Here is a 20,925-nt window from a genome sequence, read left to right as displayed (position 1 = left end):
TATTTTTCGTCATAGAGAATAGACTTCGGCTGGGCTAACTAGGCCTTGGGCTCTATCGTGACGGTTTCAGACCGTCACTGATTCTGTTAATCCATGATGGTTTTCGGTAAACCGTCACGGGGGTTAAACCATGACGCTCAATCCATGATGATATCTGAAACCATCATAGGATGCTGCATAATGACGATTTTTTGGTGATCTATGATGGAAATTTTCCATCATGGATTAACAGGTTTTTTTAGTGATGCTTGGCAATTGGATAGAAGGGATTAGTAAAGATTTGAAGCCTTTAGTTCTACTAGGAGCTGCCACCACCTATTGGTCTATTTGGTTACGTAGGAATGATACAGTTTTTCAAAGAAAAATTATTCATCTCCTTTGCAGGTTATCTTCTTAGTCATTCATTAGCTCCATACATGGGCTATCCTCCAGAAGCCAGATACATAGGATTTGGGTGTGATGGCTTCATAGTACTTGGCACAGGTGGCCAAGGTTATCTTCTCCCACTCACATGGGTGCCATTCTAGTGTAGGGATTGATAGTCACTAGAGTGTTTGTGGTTCCCTCTTTTAATTGGTTGTGTGCTTCTTGTTAGACAAAGGCTGGAAGAATCATTTTCAAGGTTTTGTATCAATTCAATGTAATGTGTGCCTGAATTAATAAAATCTTCCTTTCTAGAAAGACAATAAATGCACCTACATATACTCCATCTCGACTATCTTCTCAAAGCTCATAAATATTACCTTCCTTGCTTAACTGCAATAATACACTAGTCTATGATATGTGAACATTAGAACGCGTATCATTGTCATGCGGCCTAGGCAAATGATACTCAGATGCATGGTATATAGACATGTCTCTAATTTTTCATCTGTGATGCTTCTTGTTTTGGAGCCACTGATATATGTCTACATCTTATTTGTGTGTTTCTGCCGTAGTGATAGCCAAACACCATGCGTGATAAATGACGGAGAAAATATAATTGCCTATCGGTTTTCCTCAAGAACATTTTTTAGGAGTTTTCCCTGACATCCAAAATCACAAGAAATTTTCTGCTACTAAGGTTTATTTATTTAGACGTCAGAAAATGACAGATTAAATAGTATTTATGTCAGATATATAACGCCCAAAAACAAGAAATTTTCTTGCCGTAAAAAAAAACTCTTGCATGTTGAACGGGCCTATCGGTGTTGTCCAAGGAAGGTCAAGGACGACGAGGAGCGAGATTGTAACACACAATGCAACCAGTGGCTGCTGCAGTCTGGACGGGCATGACCCTAAGCAACTGTTTCCGTGGTTGCGACTTGCGAATCCTGCCATCGAGAATTTTTTTCAAGCGTTGGCACACCACATCAAGGTAGGAGCACCTTGTGTTTGGTCTTTTTCTATAGGGAACCAATTAGTGTGGACGAGATTAGACCGTCCATGTATTATTCTATTCCACAAAAAAGAAGGTGCGAAAATGAATGGTAAATGGAGACGTGCGTGTTGTATGTATGTGGCACACCGTGATTCACGAGCGTGGCTCGATTCTGTGTTCAGGATATATGACCGGACAATGCAGTGCGCAGCCACTGAGCTAGGACGATAAGCACGTGGAACATACGACAGGGGGTCTATAGTTAGATGACCAGCTAGATGGCACAGTCGTCGTCGTTGTCGTCGTCGGAGGTGCTGCAGGCGTGGGCAAGGTACGTGCAGGCCGGGGCGGCGAGCGCCGGCGTCCAGTTCAACGAAGAGATGCGGTGGTTGTGCCGGGTGCGGGAGGCCCTGGAGCACGCATCGGCCGAGTCGCTGGGGCATTCCCCATGGTGTTCGACGTTCCGCGCGCCCTGTGCGACACCAAGCCCGACGCGCACTCAGCCGTAGAACTTTGCCCTGGGGCCCTACCACCAGTCCCTCGCCGACCTCAAGGACATGGAGCGCTACAAGCTCACCGCCGCCAACTGTGCCGAGCAGCTCTTCGCCGGCGACCACAAGATACCCGACCTCATTTACCGCTTTCCAAAATCCACCAGGAGCAACTATTTCATTCACCTTCCTCACGGTATATGTTTGTTCACCATGAATAGTACCAAACTGAATAGGTAAAAGCCCTAGTTTGGTTTTTTGGCTAATTGATGAAACCTATTGTACTAACCCTATGTTCTAAGTGTGTAATTGAGATAGGTTGATCCAAGTCCAAGTGATGGAGTTAGATAGCACTCAAGTGATGGAGATGGCCAATATATGGATTTTAAATGCTACAACTTGGAAAAGAAGAAAGAGTAAAACAAAATGGGCTTAACGCAAAGGTATAAGCAATAGGACCATTTTGTTTTGCCAATTAAGACGTAATAGAGTGCGTGATTGGATTTATGATAGATAGCCGTACTATTAAGAGGGAAACTCTCACGATGATTGCAATTATCCAATACCACTAGGTGAATTGACTTCATGAATTTGCGTTAGGACTTAGTGATAGCTAACATCCCTTGAAAACATGTTCGAGAAATGCCACTATTAGGAATCTCCACTTTCATCACGAACAACTTTCGTCACTAAAGAAGCCAAATTTGTCATAATTTCAGTTTTACGACGAAAAACGGCTCGTCATCGAAAGCATTTAATACTTGAACTTCCATGACGAATCTAGAAATTCGTCATAGAAGTAGCTTGATCTGTGACGAAAAACTGGCCATCATAAAACTATTTTAGAGCATTGGAAACTTGTTGGAGTTAACACTTTTGCACAAGGGACGAAGAAAAGATGAGAAGGAAGTTAGAGGTGGCGTAGGCCTCGGACAAAAGGACATTATGTCCGATAGGCAACCATAACTCAGGCAAATTGATGAAAGTGCATTGGATCCTAGCAAAAGGAAGGCCTCGGACAAATGATGTCCGGTCCGATGTGCTTTTGGTAGTCTCTATTTGGAGAAATAATTCTTGGGACGTTGAGGTTGCATCGGACAGAGGACATCGGACAAATTGGATTGTGTCTTATGTGATTTGAGAAGCCTCGGGTTGGTTTCAGTCGTTCATCGGACATTGGCGCAGGGATAGCATCGGACAAATTGTCGCTCTGTCCGATGTGACTATGGCACGTCCGATGTTGGCTGCGTGCTCTCGGTGTGGATTTCAACACTACATTTGATACCAGCGTGGATTTGTTCGATGTGGCATCGGACAGAGGTGAACACTGTAGCATCAATGCCCCCATAGACAACCCAATAAGGGTGGCAATGACTAGTTGTGGCTTGGGGCCTCTATAAATATGTGTTGGCCGTGTGTAGCTCAGTCTCTTGGCTCTCTAACTTGTTGATACACCTAGTTAGCAAACTCCCACACCTCCTACTCATCTAGTTCATTTGTTGATCATCATTTGTGAGATTGGGAATCATCCTAGTTGCATTTGCTTTGAGTAGTTTGAGCATCTAGTGGCAATAGAGATCGTATGAGCTGCGGGAATTCTTGTTACTCTTGGTGGTTGCCATCACCTAGACGGCTTGGAGCAACGGGATTATTGAGCGGAGGGTGTTGATTGTCTTCGACTCCGATCGGAGATATTGTGAGGGGTTCTTGTGCCTTCCCGCGGGAGATTCAAAAGGTAATTCTAGTGGATTGCTCGTGACTTGTGCACCCTCATCTTGTGTTGGTTCTTACAGCGCCTAAGTGTTGGGTTAGGTGTGTGATGTCTAGTAGCGCATGAGCCAACAAGTGAATGTGTTGTCACAACGTGGACTAAGTTGTCAGCAAGCAATAGACCCATGGGATAATTTTTTGTATCATCAATTGGTATGCTTGTTATTGATTTGTCTCTTGCCCGGTTCGGTATATCGCACTACCTCCTCTTGTATTAGATTGATTCATACTTGTCTTGTGTAGTAGTAGCTTGCTAGTGTAGCCTAGTTGTGTAACTTAAGTAATTAGCTTTTGCTAGTTTGCTCACTAGTTGTAGAGGTAGTGACTTAGCTCTTGATTCTGTGATACAGAGATCATAGCAACTAGCATTTGGTAGGTGGTTTGCAGCACTTTGTAGAGCTGGAGCGAAATTGCATTATAGCCATATTGTTGTCTAACCAATTGCTCGATCTAGTGATTTGTAGATTTTTAATTAGGCTATTCACAAACCTCTAGCCATTTTGGACATTTCAATAGGGACAATTTTTGTAGCATTACCTTCTTAATATTTCAAAATCCATGCACTTTCCCATACTTGCATTAGTTATAGTAATTTGAGAAGTCATGGACTCATCATCCTCTCCTCCTTTAAACAAAGCCACCTTTGGCTTTGGTACATCCTCAAGTGACTTTTCCGACCACACACTACAAGAGATATGTCATTTTTTACATTTCATTCCTACCATAATATCATAAATTTATGTCATAGTTCAAGATTTGTGACATCCGGTTGACAGAAATGCTCGTCACAAACCATGAGTCCAAAACCATGCTTTGTGATGTCTGTGTACTTGATTGATGTTACAAATCTATGACATTAGTTTTTAACATCACAAATATTTATGACATTCTTTTTTGTCACGATTCTTGCACCAGGCCACGTAGGATTAGAAAACATCATAAATGTTGATGTGGCACTAAATTGGCAGGTCATGTCACAAAAATGTCATAAAACTGAAATGCAGCCTGTTAAAGCCCATGTGGCTGGAAGACATAATGGGCCAAGCCCAATTAGAGGGCTTTGTTTTTGGGCCTAGCCCATTTTATGATTTATGATTTTTTGGCCCATATGTTTTTTCATGATTCTAATCTCTATTATGCCAAGCCCAACCCCTTTATGTGCCACATTTTTTCTTTGTCCATTGCATGGCACATTTATTTTTCCACAAATCACGTGCGGTTTCAATAGCCCATGACCACAAAAACTAATCGAATTACACATGTATGGGCCAAAGTCAATATATTCCATTCACAGCCAAATAACAGGCTCACATGTCATACTACATTCATCATCGATCATAACATAACCTTTCTACAACTCTCCTTGTGTTTCACACACCTATCCTATAGAAAAGGAAAAACTAGTGAGACGTGATACATTGACGTAAGTGACAACAACCATGTAATCACAACAACTAAAAATATGGAACAAAAATCGGTAAAGGATTGAATGTCACAAACATGTAATCACCATACCATTTTTTCTTTTGTTTCGAGAACTCCATCACCCTTCTCGACATTTTGCAACGGCATGCTCATTGCCATGGCGAATTCACATGCAATAGCTAGGAGTGAAATCATCAATAGCTACACGGCATGTATACACGTGTCAGAACCCAAGCGGCGTGAGATCTTGCATTTTGATTCAGAACGAGGAGCGAATTAATTAGGCGTATCATATTTCCAATTCACATTTATTTTCAACCAGTTAAAGGAAAATCTTTTAGATTTGGGTGGGCAAACTTTTGACCTTGGCTTCGCCTATAAAATGGGCCTGCGACTGTGATATGCAACACTCAAAGAGGCAGCCGAGTACCAAGAAAGAAAGATACGTGTGCATCATCATCATCTGAAGTCATGGTCGGTCCTTAATTCCTTCTCTTTGTTTTTATATTTTCTCTAGAGTATGTATAGTTCAACCATAGTTGTAGCTAGTATACTGTAGTATTAAGCCTTGTATGTCACTGGCTCAAAACGGCTCTGGTTCCTTCCTGCAATGCATGGAGGAGCTGCTATCCTAAAAGGAATGGTTTTATTGGCTTGTAGTTCATTTTAGGAGAAGAAGAGAGAAAAACAACTTCTCACTATAGTGCACAGAGCAGCCGGAGCTGGAGCTCTTAATAATCTACATATATGTTATTCATTCTAATTCGGAACTACTATAATAATCTATGTAGATGTTATTCAGTCTAATCAACTGTAAAACATAAACATGCTTGTTGTTAATACATGATATGATACTACGATTTGGAAATACTATATGTTGTCTTCCTCTTACCTACACAGATTAATGATCCTCCCATGGAAAAGGAGGCCCTGAAGTGGCTTCTGGAGGAGGAAGATGATCTGGTGGAAATCTCGGGTGCCAACTTCACCCCAAGAAAGAGGAGGCACGTCAAGGTGAAGGAGCAGCTGGATGATAGATTTCTGAGGCGCAGTAAAAGAATCTCTGGGAGAACTACAGGATTCAAGGACGCCAAGAGTGCCCAAGAAGCTGTAGCTGAACCAGTTCCTCTGGCCATCATTCCTGCCCCAGGCTCCACCCTAGCACCTCACCTGACCAAGGTTGTTGTCCATGGTATTGCAGAGGGGTACCTTCAGATCCACCCTAGTGTGGCATCAGCTTCTCTCCTGGACAAGGATGTCAACGATGACAAGCTTATGTGATGTACCCGTTTCAGCATCGGTCACTAGCATGACGATCCTTCTTTTGTTCAAAAACATTCCTAGCTCTCCCTGCCGGCCTGCATGCCGTGGAAACAATAATGTAAAGTTGGAGCAAACCTGTGATGCCTCCCTGAGAGCTTTAAGTTTTATCCAGACCAGTTTAAGTTACATCATATCTATTTTGCTATGTTACTCGTGTGGTTTGTGTCAGCTTTTAGCTTCTCCTATTCAGCTTGTTTATCTTGTGATGATCACCTTCGCTTTGGATTTAGCATGTGGTTGCTAGAATCCCCTAGTTCTATTCTTTTCCATAGTCATGAATCACAACAGAAGAACCACTAAGATCTTGGTCTGTAATATTAGAGGTATTAATTCTCAAGAAAAATGGGATGCACTTCGTGGTAAAATTGAGGAAAGTGCTCGTAAGATTATGTGCTTGCAGGAAACCAAATGTGAAACTTTTGATCCCTTTTACTTGAGAAAGTTTTGTCCTAGGTATTTGGACACCTTCAGTTTTTCCCTTAAGTTGGGGCCTCTGAATGTCTTTTGATGATTTGGAATAGCTCTATCTTGGATGGCATCACCATTCAATCAAATGCCTATGCTATAACTATAAAATTCCACTATAGAATAGACAATAAAGATTTTCATCCTACCAACATTTATGGTCCATCGGTTTCTTCAGAAAAGTTGGCTTTTGTTACCTGGTTGATTAATCTGGATACTAGTGTCTTTGATGAGTGGCTATTAGCTGGTGATTTCAACCTTATTAGATGAGCTGAGAATAGAAACAAGCCAGGAGGGGATTTAGCTGAAATGAAAATATTCACTGACTGTATTTTAGGTTTGGATCTTATTGAATTACCCTTTAATGGCAGAAACTTCACTTGGAGCAACATGCAGTCAGATCATCTACTAGTGAAACTGGATTGGGCCTTCTCCTCAGTTTCTTGGAATATGTCTTACCCTGGAACTTTTGTTCAGACTTTGGCCAGGCCAATATCAGACCACATTTGTTTTGTAATTCATATTGACAGCTGCATTCCAAAAGCTATTTTTTCAGGTTTGAAAATTTCTGGATTCAGCACCCTGGCTTCAAGGAAACTATTGAGCTGCCATGGCGGATTCACATGCAACAGCTAGGAGTGAATTCATCAATAGCTACACACCATATATACACTTGTCGGAACTCAAGGGGCGTGAGATCTTGCATTTTGATTCGGAATGAGGAGCGAATTAATTAGGCGTATTAGATTTCCAATTCACATTTATATTCAAGCAGTTATAGGAAAAATCTTTCAGATTTGGGCAGGCAAACTTTTGACCTTGGCTTCGCCTATAAAATAGGCCTGCGACTGTGATATGCAACACTCAAAGAGGCAGCCGAGTACCAAGAAAGAAAGATACATGTGCATCATCACCATCTGAAGTCAAGGTTGGTCCTTAATTCCTTCTCTTTGTTTTTATATTTCTCTAGAATATGTATAGTTCGTCTAGACCGTAGTCGTAGCTAGTATACTGTAATATTAAGCCTTGTATGGCATGGCTCAAAACGGCTCTGGTTCCTTGCTGCAATGCATGGAGGAGCCACTAACCAAAAAGTAATGGTTTCATTGGCTTCTAGTTCATTTTAGGAGAAGAGAAAAAAACTTCTCACTATAGTGCACGGAGGAGCCGGAGCTGGAGCTCTTAATAATCTACGTATATGTTATTCATTCTAATTCGGAACTACTATAATAATCTATGTATATGTCATTCAGTCTAATCAACTGTAAAATATAAACATGCTTGCAGTTAATACATGATATGAGTTGGAAATAATATATGTTGTACGATGCTGTAATCAAGTAGAGAATATTATGATTTTGCTTAATCTTCTTCATAGTTTCAGGAAGTGAAGAGTACTATTAAAATTGATTTCCTCATTTATTTTTTTGCAGTATCTTCATGGCATCCAGGAACCAAGGGTCTGGCCCAAGGGCATTAGTTGTCGATGATATCAAAGGTGACTGTGTGATTCTCATGCATATGTTGCAGAAACTGAACTGTGAGGCTACTGCTGTTCAGAATGGGAAAGAAGCTGTTGACCTTTTCATTGAAGGGAAAACATTTGACATTGTTTTCTTTGATAAGGATATGCCCATAATGTCGGGTCCTGAGGTACGGTATATGTTTCAACTTGATATATTGTAGATTTATATTTATTTCCTGTTATTTTTTGTGAACATTATTCACAAGTTTCTCCAGAAGTTATAGAAAAAAGATACTTCTAGCATTTCAACTTACTAGTATTACTTATCAGTTATTTCACTTGTTGTATTATGTTACAGTATAACAAAAAAAACATGTAGCGTACATGAAGCTAATGAACCAACTCAGTTATTTTTTATGGTAGACTTTTGATTTCCCTAGTAATATAATCTAAACTTAAGCATCATAAAAAATTAAAGTAAGACTCAAAACTGACAAAAGTTTAATTTCTTGGTGGATTGTTTGGCAGGTTGTGGCCAAGATCCATGCCATGGGAGCTAGTGAGGTGAAGATTATTGGGGTCTCAGCAGATTTTGGTGGCCGGGAGGCATCATGCAAGCTGGTGCTGATGTGTTTGTGCCCAAACCAGTGAAGCTTGAGACTCTCAAGGCTATGCTCGAGGTGGTCATTTGCAAGAAGAACATGAGCGGCTAGCAACAGCTTGAAGCAACAACATAATATTTGCTTGTGGATTATTATTCGAATTTGATGCTTTATTATATTGTTGACACAAAATGTGACGCACTGTGCCTCACACACAGCAAGCCGAAAAGCGTGGCTTCAATCGGGTTCCCGGGTGCTTCGTGATCCGGAAGCGTGCCAGTCAGTTTGACCTGAAAACTAACAAGGGATAGAACAATTAAATGTCAAACCGGAACATGTCGGGTAATACCAGACAGTTCCACATATACGGCCCTGAAGCCACTTACAACGACATACAGCTATAGAGAGCTGTCTGCCAACAAGTTCATAGATCATTCAGCTAGTCGTAAGATGAATGCACGTAAAGACCTAATTGCCGAATGCATGTGCATGGGAAGACATGTTTGAACAAATGAAATTAATTATGAGTTAATGCATAACCAAGCTCGGCAGTCCAGCCGAATTGGGGTCCATGAGGAAGGAACGTGCAAATAAAAAAAACGATTAAACTAATCTAAAACCTGCATCTGCCGCACGACACCTGGTTTCGTTAAAGCTTAAACGTGATTAACATGCATGAACCCGCAACACGTGACAATCTAGATTAAAATAATTCAGCCATTGTGAGCATATGATCTATTTGCAAAGATAATATGAAAAGCAATGATCGTTGAAGCACGAATAAAACCATAAGAGAAAAAGAGAGCCGAACAATATCAATCTAGATTAGGCAGAAGTATGTTACAAATATATAAAATATTTAAAACATGCAACACTGGATAACTTAATGAATCTATTTAGATTTGCCATATCTAATAGAGCCGATAACTATCTTGCTTTCACTAAGCATATTGAGCAAACGCCTGCCGCACGGTATTTACTCATAAACAAAGCATAAGCAAAGACTTCTTGATTGTCAAGCAAAGATCCGCCGCACGATCATTGAAAACAAACAAGACTACTTGCATCACGTCTAAATCCACCGCATGATACTAAACATGATAACAAGGTTGTCGGAACTTACGGAGGTCGACGGATCGATGACTCCTCTCGAAGAACTCGACGACACGACAAAAGGACTCGAAAGTTGGCACGGGGCCGATTGTATTGATTTGGTTGTGAACCCTTATTACAATGGTCGAGGGTCAATATTTATACCCTAGACAAAACACGAGTCCTAGAGGACTACGATTTACAAAGGAACTTCTAAACAAACTTGGAAACTTACGATTCCTTACCCTAAACTTTTAGATTCCTTTATTATTACAACTTTCATCTTTCCGATCGGCCTTGCCTGCCATCTTCTGTTTTCCCAAATGGAGTCACCGCCTTCTGAAGTAACCGACCGCACAAGCATTTAGCCGACCACCTGTTTTGTTTGCCGAACACCCTTCTTCCCGCATGCGGGTCCACCTAGTCATCCTCCAGAATCGACCAAAATCCAGTGTTAACACATGCCCCCTCAATTTCGGGATAAAAGTTGTTTTATTCTGAAATTGACCACAAGCTCTTTCTTCCTCCTAGGTCAGCACCGTTCAATACCGCAGCCGCTGCCCAAAAATCCAAGCTTTCAGCGCAACCTCGGACCTACTTCGAATCTTCAATGGCGACCCAGGATGACATCCCAGAGGTAAACTTTACTTATATTCGGCAACTTTCATTTGATCCTCCCGCTCCTCTTTTGATTTATTCCTCTTTGATTTCAATCACCTTCTAAAGGAATACAAGAACCTAGATTTTGATCCCCTATGCTGCCAACCTCGACTCCTATTTCCTCGGCCCAATGGGAAATCCTGACCCTTCTGAAATTATCGAGAAGGAAACCCAAAGAATTCCTTTCAAATCTGGGATCACCTCGCCAAACTGATGGCCAAACACATCCAAGAATTGGCCATTTCCCCCAATCACCGGATGGCGTAATTGGTACAGGAGAATTCTGGAGAAAAGCAGCAGCCACTGGGAAAGTCAAGACATCAGTCATTGTCTGGAATTATCCTTAGCAGAAACACCCAGAAATGATTCCCTTTTGATAGCAGCTTCCCATTTTTGGTCTGACACCATCAATGCCTTCATCTTTGGTCATGGTATGATGACCATTACTCTAGCCGACGTGTTTATGATGACTGGCTTGAACGTGTCATTGCCAGTATATCCCTATAAGTACAAGAGCAAAAGTAATCAAAGAGCCATCAGCTCTAGATGTGGATGGGTCAAACATATCCAGAACTACATGAATGCATCTGGCACCGTCTCTGACAAAGAGTTGAAAGCCTTCATGAATATGTGGCTATGCAGATTCATCTTCTGTGGAAAATCCAATGAACCAACCCTGAATCACATGGTAATGGCTGAAGACTTAGCTGCAGGCACTCAGATCCCACTAGGCAAATATCTCTTAGGGTCTGTTTATCATATGATGCATCAGATTACTCTTCAGATGCGCCAAGGTGGAGAAATCTCTTGTGTGAATGGTCCCTGGTGGCTAATTCAAATGTGGCTTCAGCTATATATGCATCAGATAACCTCTGTGAGCCTCTTCAATCTAAGTTTTCCTTCAGTTAACTATGCTGAAGGTAGTACAGCAAAGGTTAAGGCTTGTCAGACTTATGGGGAAGCAGCATTATCTATAAGCATTGACATAGACATCGGTCATTTCTTCAAGCTATTTTTCAAAGGATTCGGCAATGTGCTCTGGTTTCCTTACAGAGAAAATGAAAATTTAACTTTGCCCTACAAGTTTAGCTATGAAATTGGTTGTTCAGGTCAAGAATCCACGAAGATTTTCAACTCCTTTATCAAACCTTGCACTCTGCCAGCCGAATTTCATCATGGGAGGTTAGTGCAGTCCACCTATGAATTCTACTATCCAAATATGGTGGCCAGACAATTAGGATGTGGCCAACTGCCTCCAAGATTCCTCTTCTCAACAATCATAAAGTCAAGGGAAGTAATAACAGAAAGAATGGAAGCCAAGAAAATCTTTGAATTAGGATGGGAATTGCCAACATATGAACCATCTCCATTTGGGCTAATAGATGTTGCTCATCCCTCCTTTGTCTCTTGGTGGCAAGAATGGCATGCTCATATCTTCAATATATCAGTTCATTCTCTATGCAAAAACTTGCAACCTGACTTTGCTTCTGATAGTGAGGTAATTTCATTATGCTCATCATTTCTTGCTCCTGAACCCACTTCTTATTTTAACATCTGGTTATGCACAGGATCTTGAGTTTACTCTCCCAGCCAAAGCAATCCAGTACTATTCGGCTGGTCCCAAGCCTGCTCTGGGGTTTGATGCTCCAAACTTAAAGGAATTCATGAAAACTCCTGTGACTTTGGATTCAGTACCCTTAAAGGCACTCATGAGAACCCCTGCTGCTTCAGCCGCTGCATTTTTAAGAGGAAAAAGCAAAAGGAAAACATCTGACAATTTTCTCTTACCCAAGAAACCAAGGACCAAGAAAGCCAGATTATCTCCTAAGGCATGAATCTTTTAATTTTCTTATCAGGTTAACAACCTCACTTAGCAGTAAACCTGACCACCTCTACATTCATTACTTCCATTGCAGCCACAAGTCGAAATTCCCACACTGGGCAATACCTCAGCGCCTGTAGAACCAACCCCTGAAGTTTCTACTAAAGATGAAGAAATCCATGATAGCGAAACTTCAGAGACTCATGAAGCTGAAGGTTTAAAAGCTCACAAACCTGATGAGACCATAGGTAACATCGTTCAGCCAATTCCCTTTTTTCTCTTTTTTCTAAATAACACCTATCTCTTATGCTCATTATCATTTACTTTATTGAGAATAGATGAAATCTTAGATGAACTGGCAAGGGAAACTTCTCCTGATCAAGCTCCAAACCCGTCTCTTCTGAACCTTCAGTCAAGTTCTCCAGCAAGTCAGGGTATAACCCATCCTGATGATCAATCAGCTCAACAGGTAATGCCTTGTCTCACACTATATTTTAGCAAAATTACCCAATCGGCTAACACCTTCTTTCTTCCCCTTTCTTTAGAAGAACATCACTAAATCGACCACCAGTTACTCCTTCTCTATTGAGGACTACATCATTGAGAAAGGCGAAGAGATTACTTCTCATCAAACCTTATCGCTGGAAAATCAGGCTCGGCTAAAAGAGGTGATCATTCTGCTGAACAAGGACACCATTAGTCTGGTTCAGGATGCAGATCAGATAAAAGACCTCCTTGAACTCATTGATCAAGATATCCCCTCTGCTCTCAAGGCCCCCCTAGAATCTGCAGCCCATCTTGATGACCACTTTGCTATGGTGAGAAGGGCAACCAAGAACATATCTTCGAGGGCTGCTCTGCAGAAGGATAGATCTTTGAAAAAGCTGGAGATTAAAGATCTTCACTCTCATATCCAGACTACAAGAAATTCTTTGACAACCTTGGAACCTGAACTGAAAGCCATGGAGGATGAAAAAAGTAGACTAGAAGCTCAACTAGCCGAACTGAATGCCAAAATTCAGTCTCATAGGGCCCATATAGCTAACTTGCCAAAGAACATAGAAGCAGCTTCACTAAAGATAACTTCGATCATCAAAGAAGATCAGCAAATCAAAACTAAGTTATCCAGCATCCAGAGCTCTAAGATGAGGATCAGAAAGTGCTAGATAATGTTAGCCGAATCAGGACTGAAGCCATAGAGGCAATCAATCAGCTTCTGAACAAGTAGACATTGGGCTTGTAATAAACTCAAGTGTGATACCCTCTATCCTTTAACTAATCAACTTCGTCTTTACATATTTTTATTTGTTTGAAAAAGCAATCGGCCTTTTCCCCTTAAATTACTCAATTAGAATGTAGCCGATTGTCTTCATTCTTCCGATAGCCGAACGAATCCAATTTAAATATTGTGAGGGTATAGTCGAACAATGTTGGCTCCAACAAATCAGGGAGATAGTCGAGCAACGTTCGATTTAACCCATGCCTGGCCCAGCCCAGTAGCGGCCCAGCTGAAAGGGAAAAACCCTACTCCACCGTTCGGCATTCTTGCCCCACAACCCCATGGAATTTGCCATGATCCTTCGCTTTGGCTTATAAATAGACCCTTCCGTTAGCCTTCATCGCTATCTTCGCTTTAGCGTTCTCACATCCGTCTCCTCCACTTCCTTCGCTCGATTCATTCCAGAAGAAAACCCTAACCTCCATCAAAGCAAATGACGAATAGTGGCAACTGTGGCAAGCATCCTGCCGACGGAGAGGCTGAAGGAAGCAGAGCATCGCGCTGCCGGCGTCGTGGGTACGATTCGGCTTTTTTCCCCCTTTCAATTTTCTTATTCATCTCTTAGTTTTGATTTTTCCTTCCTCATTCATCAGGATAAGGGTCATCAGCTCCAGCCAATATCATCTCCTTCCTCCGACGACAGCAGCTCAACCGGGAACTCCATCATCCGGCTCTTCCGGATCTTCCAGCTCTTCAAGCTCTTACCATTCCAATCCTTGGGGCCCGGTGGAACCAGCAGATGCACACCATCCATACTCTCACGAGGAGGCGCTCAAGTTTCGCCAGGAGAGGGACGAAGCCCGGGAGGAGCTAGGCGACGTCTCCAAGAAATTCGGCATCGATCAAGCCGAATGGGAGGACCAGCGGAAGCAACTCTGTGACACCATCACCGGTTTGATATCCTCATTTGGTTTTATCATTCTGGCTTCCCTTACTTGCTGATCCATTTTTTTCTTTTCTGCCCAGCTCTTTCTACGGAAAATGACCGCCTGAAGGCGGTGGCGAACAAGATCGCCGACAAGGTGAATGCCCAAGGGGAGACATCCGAGGCACGCCTTGATGCTGCGGACGGTCGCATTGATCAGGCCGTCATCCAAGGTGTGCACCTTGGTGCTTCTCTCGGGCTGGCGGCAATGACCTCCCGAACCAACGAGGACTACTCCTTCCGGCCAGTCGGCTTCGCTGGAGGACGCCCAGACGAGATTGACGACATAGACGAGCGTCTGGAGGCCTACGATGATCATGCCGCCGCCCTTGCCGAATCCACAAACCCTTAGTCCGTCCTCAACAAGTTATATGAGGAGTAGTTTGTATTAGGATGGACTTCTATGAATAATCTCGTCTTTTGGAAGAATACTTATTTCTTTGATTCTTTTCGATAAAATTCTGCCTGCGACTATCATAAAAAATGCTGAAAACACCCCAGCCTTGCATAAACATTCTTGTGCTAGAGGCGATGCAAACTGCATCGGCTATTTTGTGCTAAAGGCAATATGAACCATATCGGCTATTCTCGGTCTTATTTATTTTTAGGCTAAAGGCGATTTTCCCTTTATCGGCTTTTCTGATCTACATTCATAAACCAACCTCAACACTGGGGTAATATCTCTTAAGAAATCTTCCATTGATAGCTCTGGTAAACTCCTCTCCAAATAAAGTTTTCAATATGTATGCATTGTCAGGTACATATTCTACTATTCAGAAAGGACCTTCCCAATTTGGAGACCATTTGCCGAACGCTCTATCCTTTGTTCCAACTGGCAATATAGTTTTCCAAACCAAGTCTCCTTCTGCGAATTGCTTCAGCCTAACCCTTTTGTTATAATACTTTGCAACGCGTATTTTATTTTTCTCAATATTTTCTAATGCCCTGAGACGAATCAAATGTAGATCTTCCAATTCATCCATCATTAGATTCTTATAATCTTCTTCCACCAATTCTTTCTGTAACACAACTCGCCTTGATCCTGACCGTAATTCCCATGGTAACACAGCATGATGCCCATAAACCAGTTCATAGGGAGACGTTTGAGTGGACCCATGACAAGCCATTCGGTAAGCCCACAATGCTTCATTAAGAACCAAGTGCCATTTCCTTGGTTTTTCATCAATCTTCTTCTGGATGATTTTAATCATAATCTTATTTGATGCTTCTGCCTGACCATTAGCTTGTGCATAATAAGGAGAAGAATTATACAACTTAATCCCCATACTTTTGGCGAAGTCACAGAATTCTGAAGAAGTAAACTGAGTTCCTTGATCAGTTGTTATAGTCTGAGGAATCCCGAATCTGTGAACTATATGTTCCTTAACAAAACTGATCATATTCTCTGACGTTACCTTCTTCAAAGGGATAGCTTCAACCCACTTGGTGAAATAATCTGTGGCCAAGAGTACAAATTTGTGTCCCTTACTAGAAGGAGGATTGATCTGACCAATTAAATCTATACCCCATCCTCTGAACGGCCAAGGCTTGATTATAGGATTCATAGCAGATGCTGGAACTTTTTGAATATTGCCGAATTTTTGACAATTGTGACACCCTTTGTAATATTCAAAACAATCTTCCAACATAGTTGGCCAAAAATAACCAGTTCTCCTAATTATCCACTTCATCCGATAAGCTGACTGATGTGCACCACACAATCCTTCGTGAACCTCATACATCACTTTCTTGGCCTCTTCTTGACTTAAACATTTGAGCAATACCCCATCGATGGACTTGTAATATAACTGATCATCAAGAAACACAAATTTGAGAGCTTTGTACCTAAGTTTTCGGGAAACCTTTTGAGATGGATCTTTCAGATAATTGGTAATTTCGTATCTCCAATCACCATCTACTTGATCAGTATTTAAAACACCTTCTTCTATAGCAAAAACTTCCCGACTCTCTCGATATCCAGAAGCAGCTTGAGCTAACTTATTTGCTTCTTCATTGTACTCTCTAGGGATATGATGCAAGGTCACCACCATAAAATTCTTCAAAAGTTCTCTACACTCCTCATAATATTCTCTTAACACATTGTTCTTGCATTCATACTGACCATTCAGTTGATTAATCACCAACTCAGAATCCCCAAAGATTTCAACAGCAACGGCCTTTACTTCTATAAGAAGCTGAAGCCCTCTAAGCAACGCTTCATACTCTGCCTGATTATTAGTAACATGAAAGTCAATAGGAACCGCGTACTCAAAAGTTTTTCCTTGTGGGGAAATCAAGAGAATACCAGCACCACCACCTTTGTTACAAGATGATCCATCGAAGAACAAGGCCCAAGGCACAATGCTTATCGCCTCAACAGAAAGATCCCGATGTTGGGTAATAAAATCAGCAATAATTTGACCCTTTACCGCCTTTGCCGATTCATACCTTAAATTAAATTCTGACAATGCTAAAATCCATTTGCCAATTCTTTCATTCAAAATCGGCATTGATAGCATATGTTTGATTACATCAAAACTAGAAACTACCACGCATTCGGAATTCAACAAATAGTGCCGAGATTTGGTACATGAGTAATACACACATAAGCAAAGTTTTTCTATAGCCGAATACCTTGTTTCCGGGTCTAGCAGCTTTCGGCTAAGATAAGCTATGACTCTTTCTTTTCCTTCAAACTCTTGCATAAGGGCCGATCCTATCGTTAGGCTATCGGCCGCCACATACAACTTAAAAGGCTTGTCAAGTTGTGGAGGTACCAGCACAGGTGGTGCTTTCATATATTGCTTGATCTCATCAAAAGCCTTTTGTTGTATGTCACCCCATACAAATTTTTGATCTTTCTTGAGCTTTAATAAAGGGGAAAAAGGTAAAACTCTCTCTGATAGATTGGATATGAATCTTCTTACAAAGTTGATTTTGCCTAACAATGATTGTAATTCTGTGAGATTGGTTGGCGGCACAACTTTGTCTATTGCTTCCATGCTCTTTTTCCCGACTTCAATTCCTCCTTTATGAACTAAAAATCCCAAAAACTCACCGGCTGAAACTCCAAAGGCACATTTGTTTGGATTCATCTTCAAGCCATGCTTCCTTGTGCACTCCAGAGTCTTTCTTAAATCGGCTAAATGTCCTTTATGATTTCTAGACTTGACCACTATATCATCGATGTAGATCTCTATAATCTTGCCGATCAACTCGTGAAAAATATAATTCATAGCTCTTTGATAAGTTGCACCGGCATTCTTTAACCCAAATGTCATGACTATCCATTCAAACAAACCAATATGACCAGGACATCTGAAAGCTGTTTTCGAAATATCTTCTATTGCCATAAAAATTTGATTATAGCCAACATTACCATCCATAAAACTAATGACTTCATAACCTACTGCTGCATCTACCAGTAAATCGGCAACTGGCATTGGGTAACCATCCATGGGAGTAGCCTTATTAAGATTTCTGAAATCTATGCAAACTCTCATTTTTCCATTTTTCTTGTATACCGGTACTATATTTGAAATCCACTCTGCATACTTGCATGGCTGAATGAAGTTTGCTTCTATTAATCTTTCAACCTCCTTCTTCACATCGGCCAATACTTCCTCTTTGTATATCTTCCATGGAGGTTGTTTATAAGGACAAAATCCAGGTTTAATGGGTAATCGATGCTCAACAATGGAACGATCCAATCCAGGCATTTCCGTGTAATCCCAAGCAAAACAATCTTTAAACTCTTTCAACAGATCTATCAACTTTGATTTATATTCTGGGTCTAACTTTGCACTAATATACATCGACCTTGGCTTAGAACCATCACCAACATTAATTTCTTCCAACTTATCAACCGACATAAAACCACGTCCCAACTTTCCTTTGTTGCCATCGACGGGATTTACCATTAAAAATTGCTATGAGAGCCGACTGCTTGAATCGGCTGTTGGCCCTCGCTGAAAACATTTACAGGACCTTCTTTCCACACTTTTCTAGAGAAACAATCGATGCCCTCATATTCCCAATAGGTAGATTCTGTGGCAGCAACACTTACCGAATTATCAGCATGTACAACTTCAACATCATCTCCAATCCATTGAATGAGAATTTGATGCATAGTTGAAGGAATGCAGCAATTAGCATGGATCCAATCTCTGCCCAAGAGTAGACTATATGCCCCCTTGCCATCAATGACAAAAAAGGTAGTAATCAGAGTTTTCGACCCAATAGTCAACTCAACATGGATGGCACCTCGGGTATCGGAAGGATTGCCAGCAAAGTCCCTAAGCACCATGTCAGTTTTCAACAATTCTTCATTAGTCATCCCAAGCTTTCTGAAGGTAGTATAAGGCATGATATTGATAGCAGCCCCTCCATCGACAAACATCTTAGTTAAAGGCTTGCCATTGACATATCCTTTCAAATAGAGTGGTCTCAAGTGATGATTCTTGATTGGTTTGTCACAAACAGCTTGCTGTGTTAATACAAGCTGAGCCATCAAATCCTGACATTCACTTTCATCAAAATCAGAGTACACCTCTTCTTGGACATCTTGGCTTTCGGGAGCTATAAACTCTGATGGGAGGAAGAAAGCCATGCAAGCATTAGCCGAAGGACCACATCCATCAGGCTTCTTTTTAGGACGCCATATTTGCTTTGTTTCGGTAACTTCCTGTTCCAACTCCCTATTCCTCAACCGTTGAACTCTTCTTTTCTGACTTTTCCTCAGGCCTGGAGGAAACCACTGTCCTTTTTGCCATACGTATCTATAGAAGTCAGCTTCTTCATATTGCACTCTATCATGAATCCAACCTTGACCTGCAACTCTTTTTCTTTGCTGATTCTCAAAATCATCTATTTTTAAGCGCCGATCATCTTCAGGAACCTTCGTTCCAAGTCTTTCATAGACGGGACGGCGGTTGACTCGAGATTGCCTATACTCAGAGTACTGAGCACTACACTCCGGACAATTATTTCTTGCCGGCAACCTCAAGCCTTCATTCCAACAATGCCTAAAGAATGAACAACCCCAATGAGACTGCTCCTGTTCTGTCATGTATTCTCCTTGCTCCCTTCGGTATACCTCTTCCTCATACCTCCGGCACTCTTCCATAAACCATTGCTTCTTACAGTATTCCTTCTCTTGTTCTCTCTGCCACTTGTTTAGCAAAATACATGATGTAACTCTGGGTTTGGAAGTTTGACCTTTCTCGGTTCGGCTATTCTGAAACCGAACTCGTTGCTGCAGCTCTCTACTGGTGACTTGCCGATCCGGGTCAACAGCACCACTCTCCTTTGCTCTATCAGAAGTCAACACCTTCACCTTGCCTTTACCTTTGAGATCATTGGCAGAGACCATATTCACAGAGAAAGAAATCATATTTTGTGGAAAAGGCTGATCATCAATTTTCATTTTGCCATCAAACCTCAAATGTCCCTCTTGGATAGCTTTCTGGATTCGTATTCTGAACACTCAGCAATCATTGATAGAGTGAGAATTAGTGTTATGGAAACCACAATACTTTTTGTCTTTCACTCCTTCAGGACGTAGCATAGGATGTCCTTCTAGCAGCTTGATGCGTCCTTCCTTTATCAACAATGCAAAAAGTCTGTCTGCCTTAGTAACATCAAAATCATAGGTTCTCTTTTGTTGTTTCAACCAGCGTTGACTAACTTGAGTGGGTTCCTTTGCCCAATTTAACTCAGCTGCAGCTATCTCATCTTCATCAATATACTCAGTCGCTTCATCCAGAAAGCCTTGATACACTTCATTAGTGACATTGTTCTTCTGAAAGCGATTATCTCTCCTGAATCCTTGGGCTTGATTACTCATGGCTGCTAAACGCTGTGCAAGTTGGCCAAGATCATCAAACTCTAAACCGAACAACTTCTCCCTGATATTCGGCAACATTCCTGTTATAGCTATTCTAGGTAGTTGATCATCTGGTAAATTTAGAGAATAACACATATTCTTGGTCTCCCTAAATCTGCGAAGATACTCCAATGGTGTCTCATTTATTCTCATCCTCAGACTCATGAGATCAACCAACTTCTTCTCATTAGTACCCGTATAGAAATATGAATGAAACTTCTGCTCTAGTTCTGCCCACGTACCAATGGAATGAGCTGGTAGAGACGTGAACCATGTGAAAGCTGGCCCTGTAAGAGACAGAGGAAAATATCGAATCCTCCAAGCTTCATCTGAAGCAGCTTCTCCAAGCTGCATTAAGTACC

The 20,925-nt window shown here is 41.5% G+C and overlaps 1 protein-coding gene across 2 annotated transcripts; it reads left to right on the top strand.

Annotated features, from left to right (window-relative positions):
- Positions 1 to 1,613: 1,613 nt before the first annotated feature.
- Positions 1,614 to 6,476, top strand: LOC136497529 (uncharacterized). 2 transcript variants are annotated; one of them, XR_010769344.1, is made up of 2 exons: positions 1,614 to 5,520; positions 5,947 to 6,476. XR_010769344.1 is itself a non-coding variant. In XM_066493364.1 (2 exons), the coding sequence occupies exons 1-2, from the start codon at positions 2,241 to 2,243 to the stop codon at positions 6,325 to 6,327; spliced, it is 435 nt and encodes a 144-aa protein (XP_066349461.1). In that variant the 5' UTR covers positions 1,614 to 2,240; the 3' UTR covers positions 6,328 to 6,476. The 2 variants fall into 2 exon arrangements, 1 of the variants encoding a protein (XP_066349461.1); XM_066493364.1 differs by having other exon boundaries at positions 1,614 to 2,294.
- The last annotated feature ends 14,449 nt before the right edge of the window (positions 6,477 to 20,925 follow it).

This window comes from Miscanthus floridulus, chromosome 12 (assembly GCF_019320115.1).
Source record: "Miscanthus floridulus cultivar M001 chromosome 12, ASM1932011v1, whole genome shotgun sequence".
In the NCBI taxonomy this organism is placed as follows: domain Eukaryota; kingdom Viridiplantae; phylum Streptophyta; class Magnoliopsida; order Poales; family Poaceae; genus Miscanthus; species Miscanthus floridulus.
The sequence above is the reverse complement of the archived record's forward strand: the minus strand, read 5'-3'. Positions and strand labels throughout refer to the sequence as shown.

Coding starts and splice junctions, on each gene's coding strand:
- LOC136497529 (XM_066493364.1), top strand. CDS start 2,241: ATGCTACAACTTGGAAAAGAAGAAAGAGTAAAACAAAATGGGCTTAAC. Junction 2,295..5,946: donor AAAATGGGCTTAACGCAAAG/GTATAAGCAATA, acceptor TTACCTACACAG/ATTAATGATCCTCCCATGGA.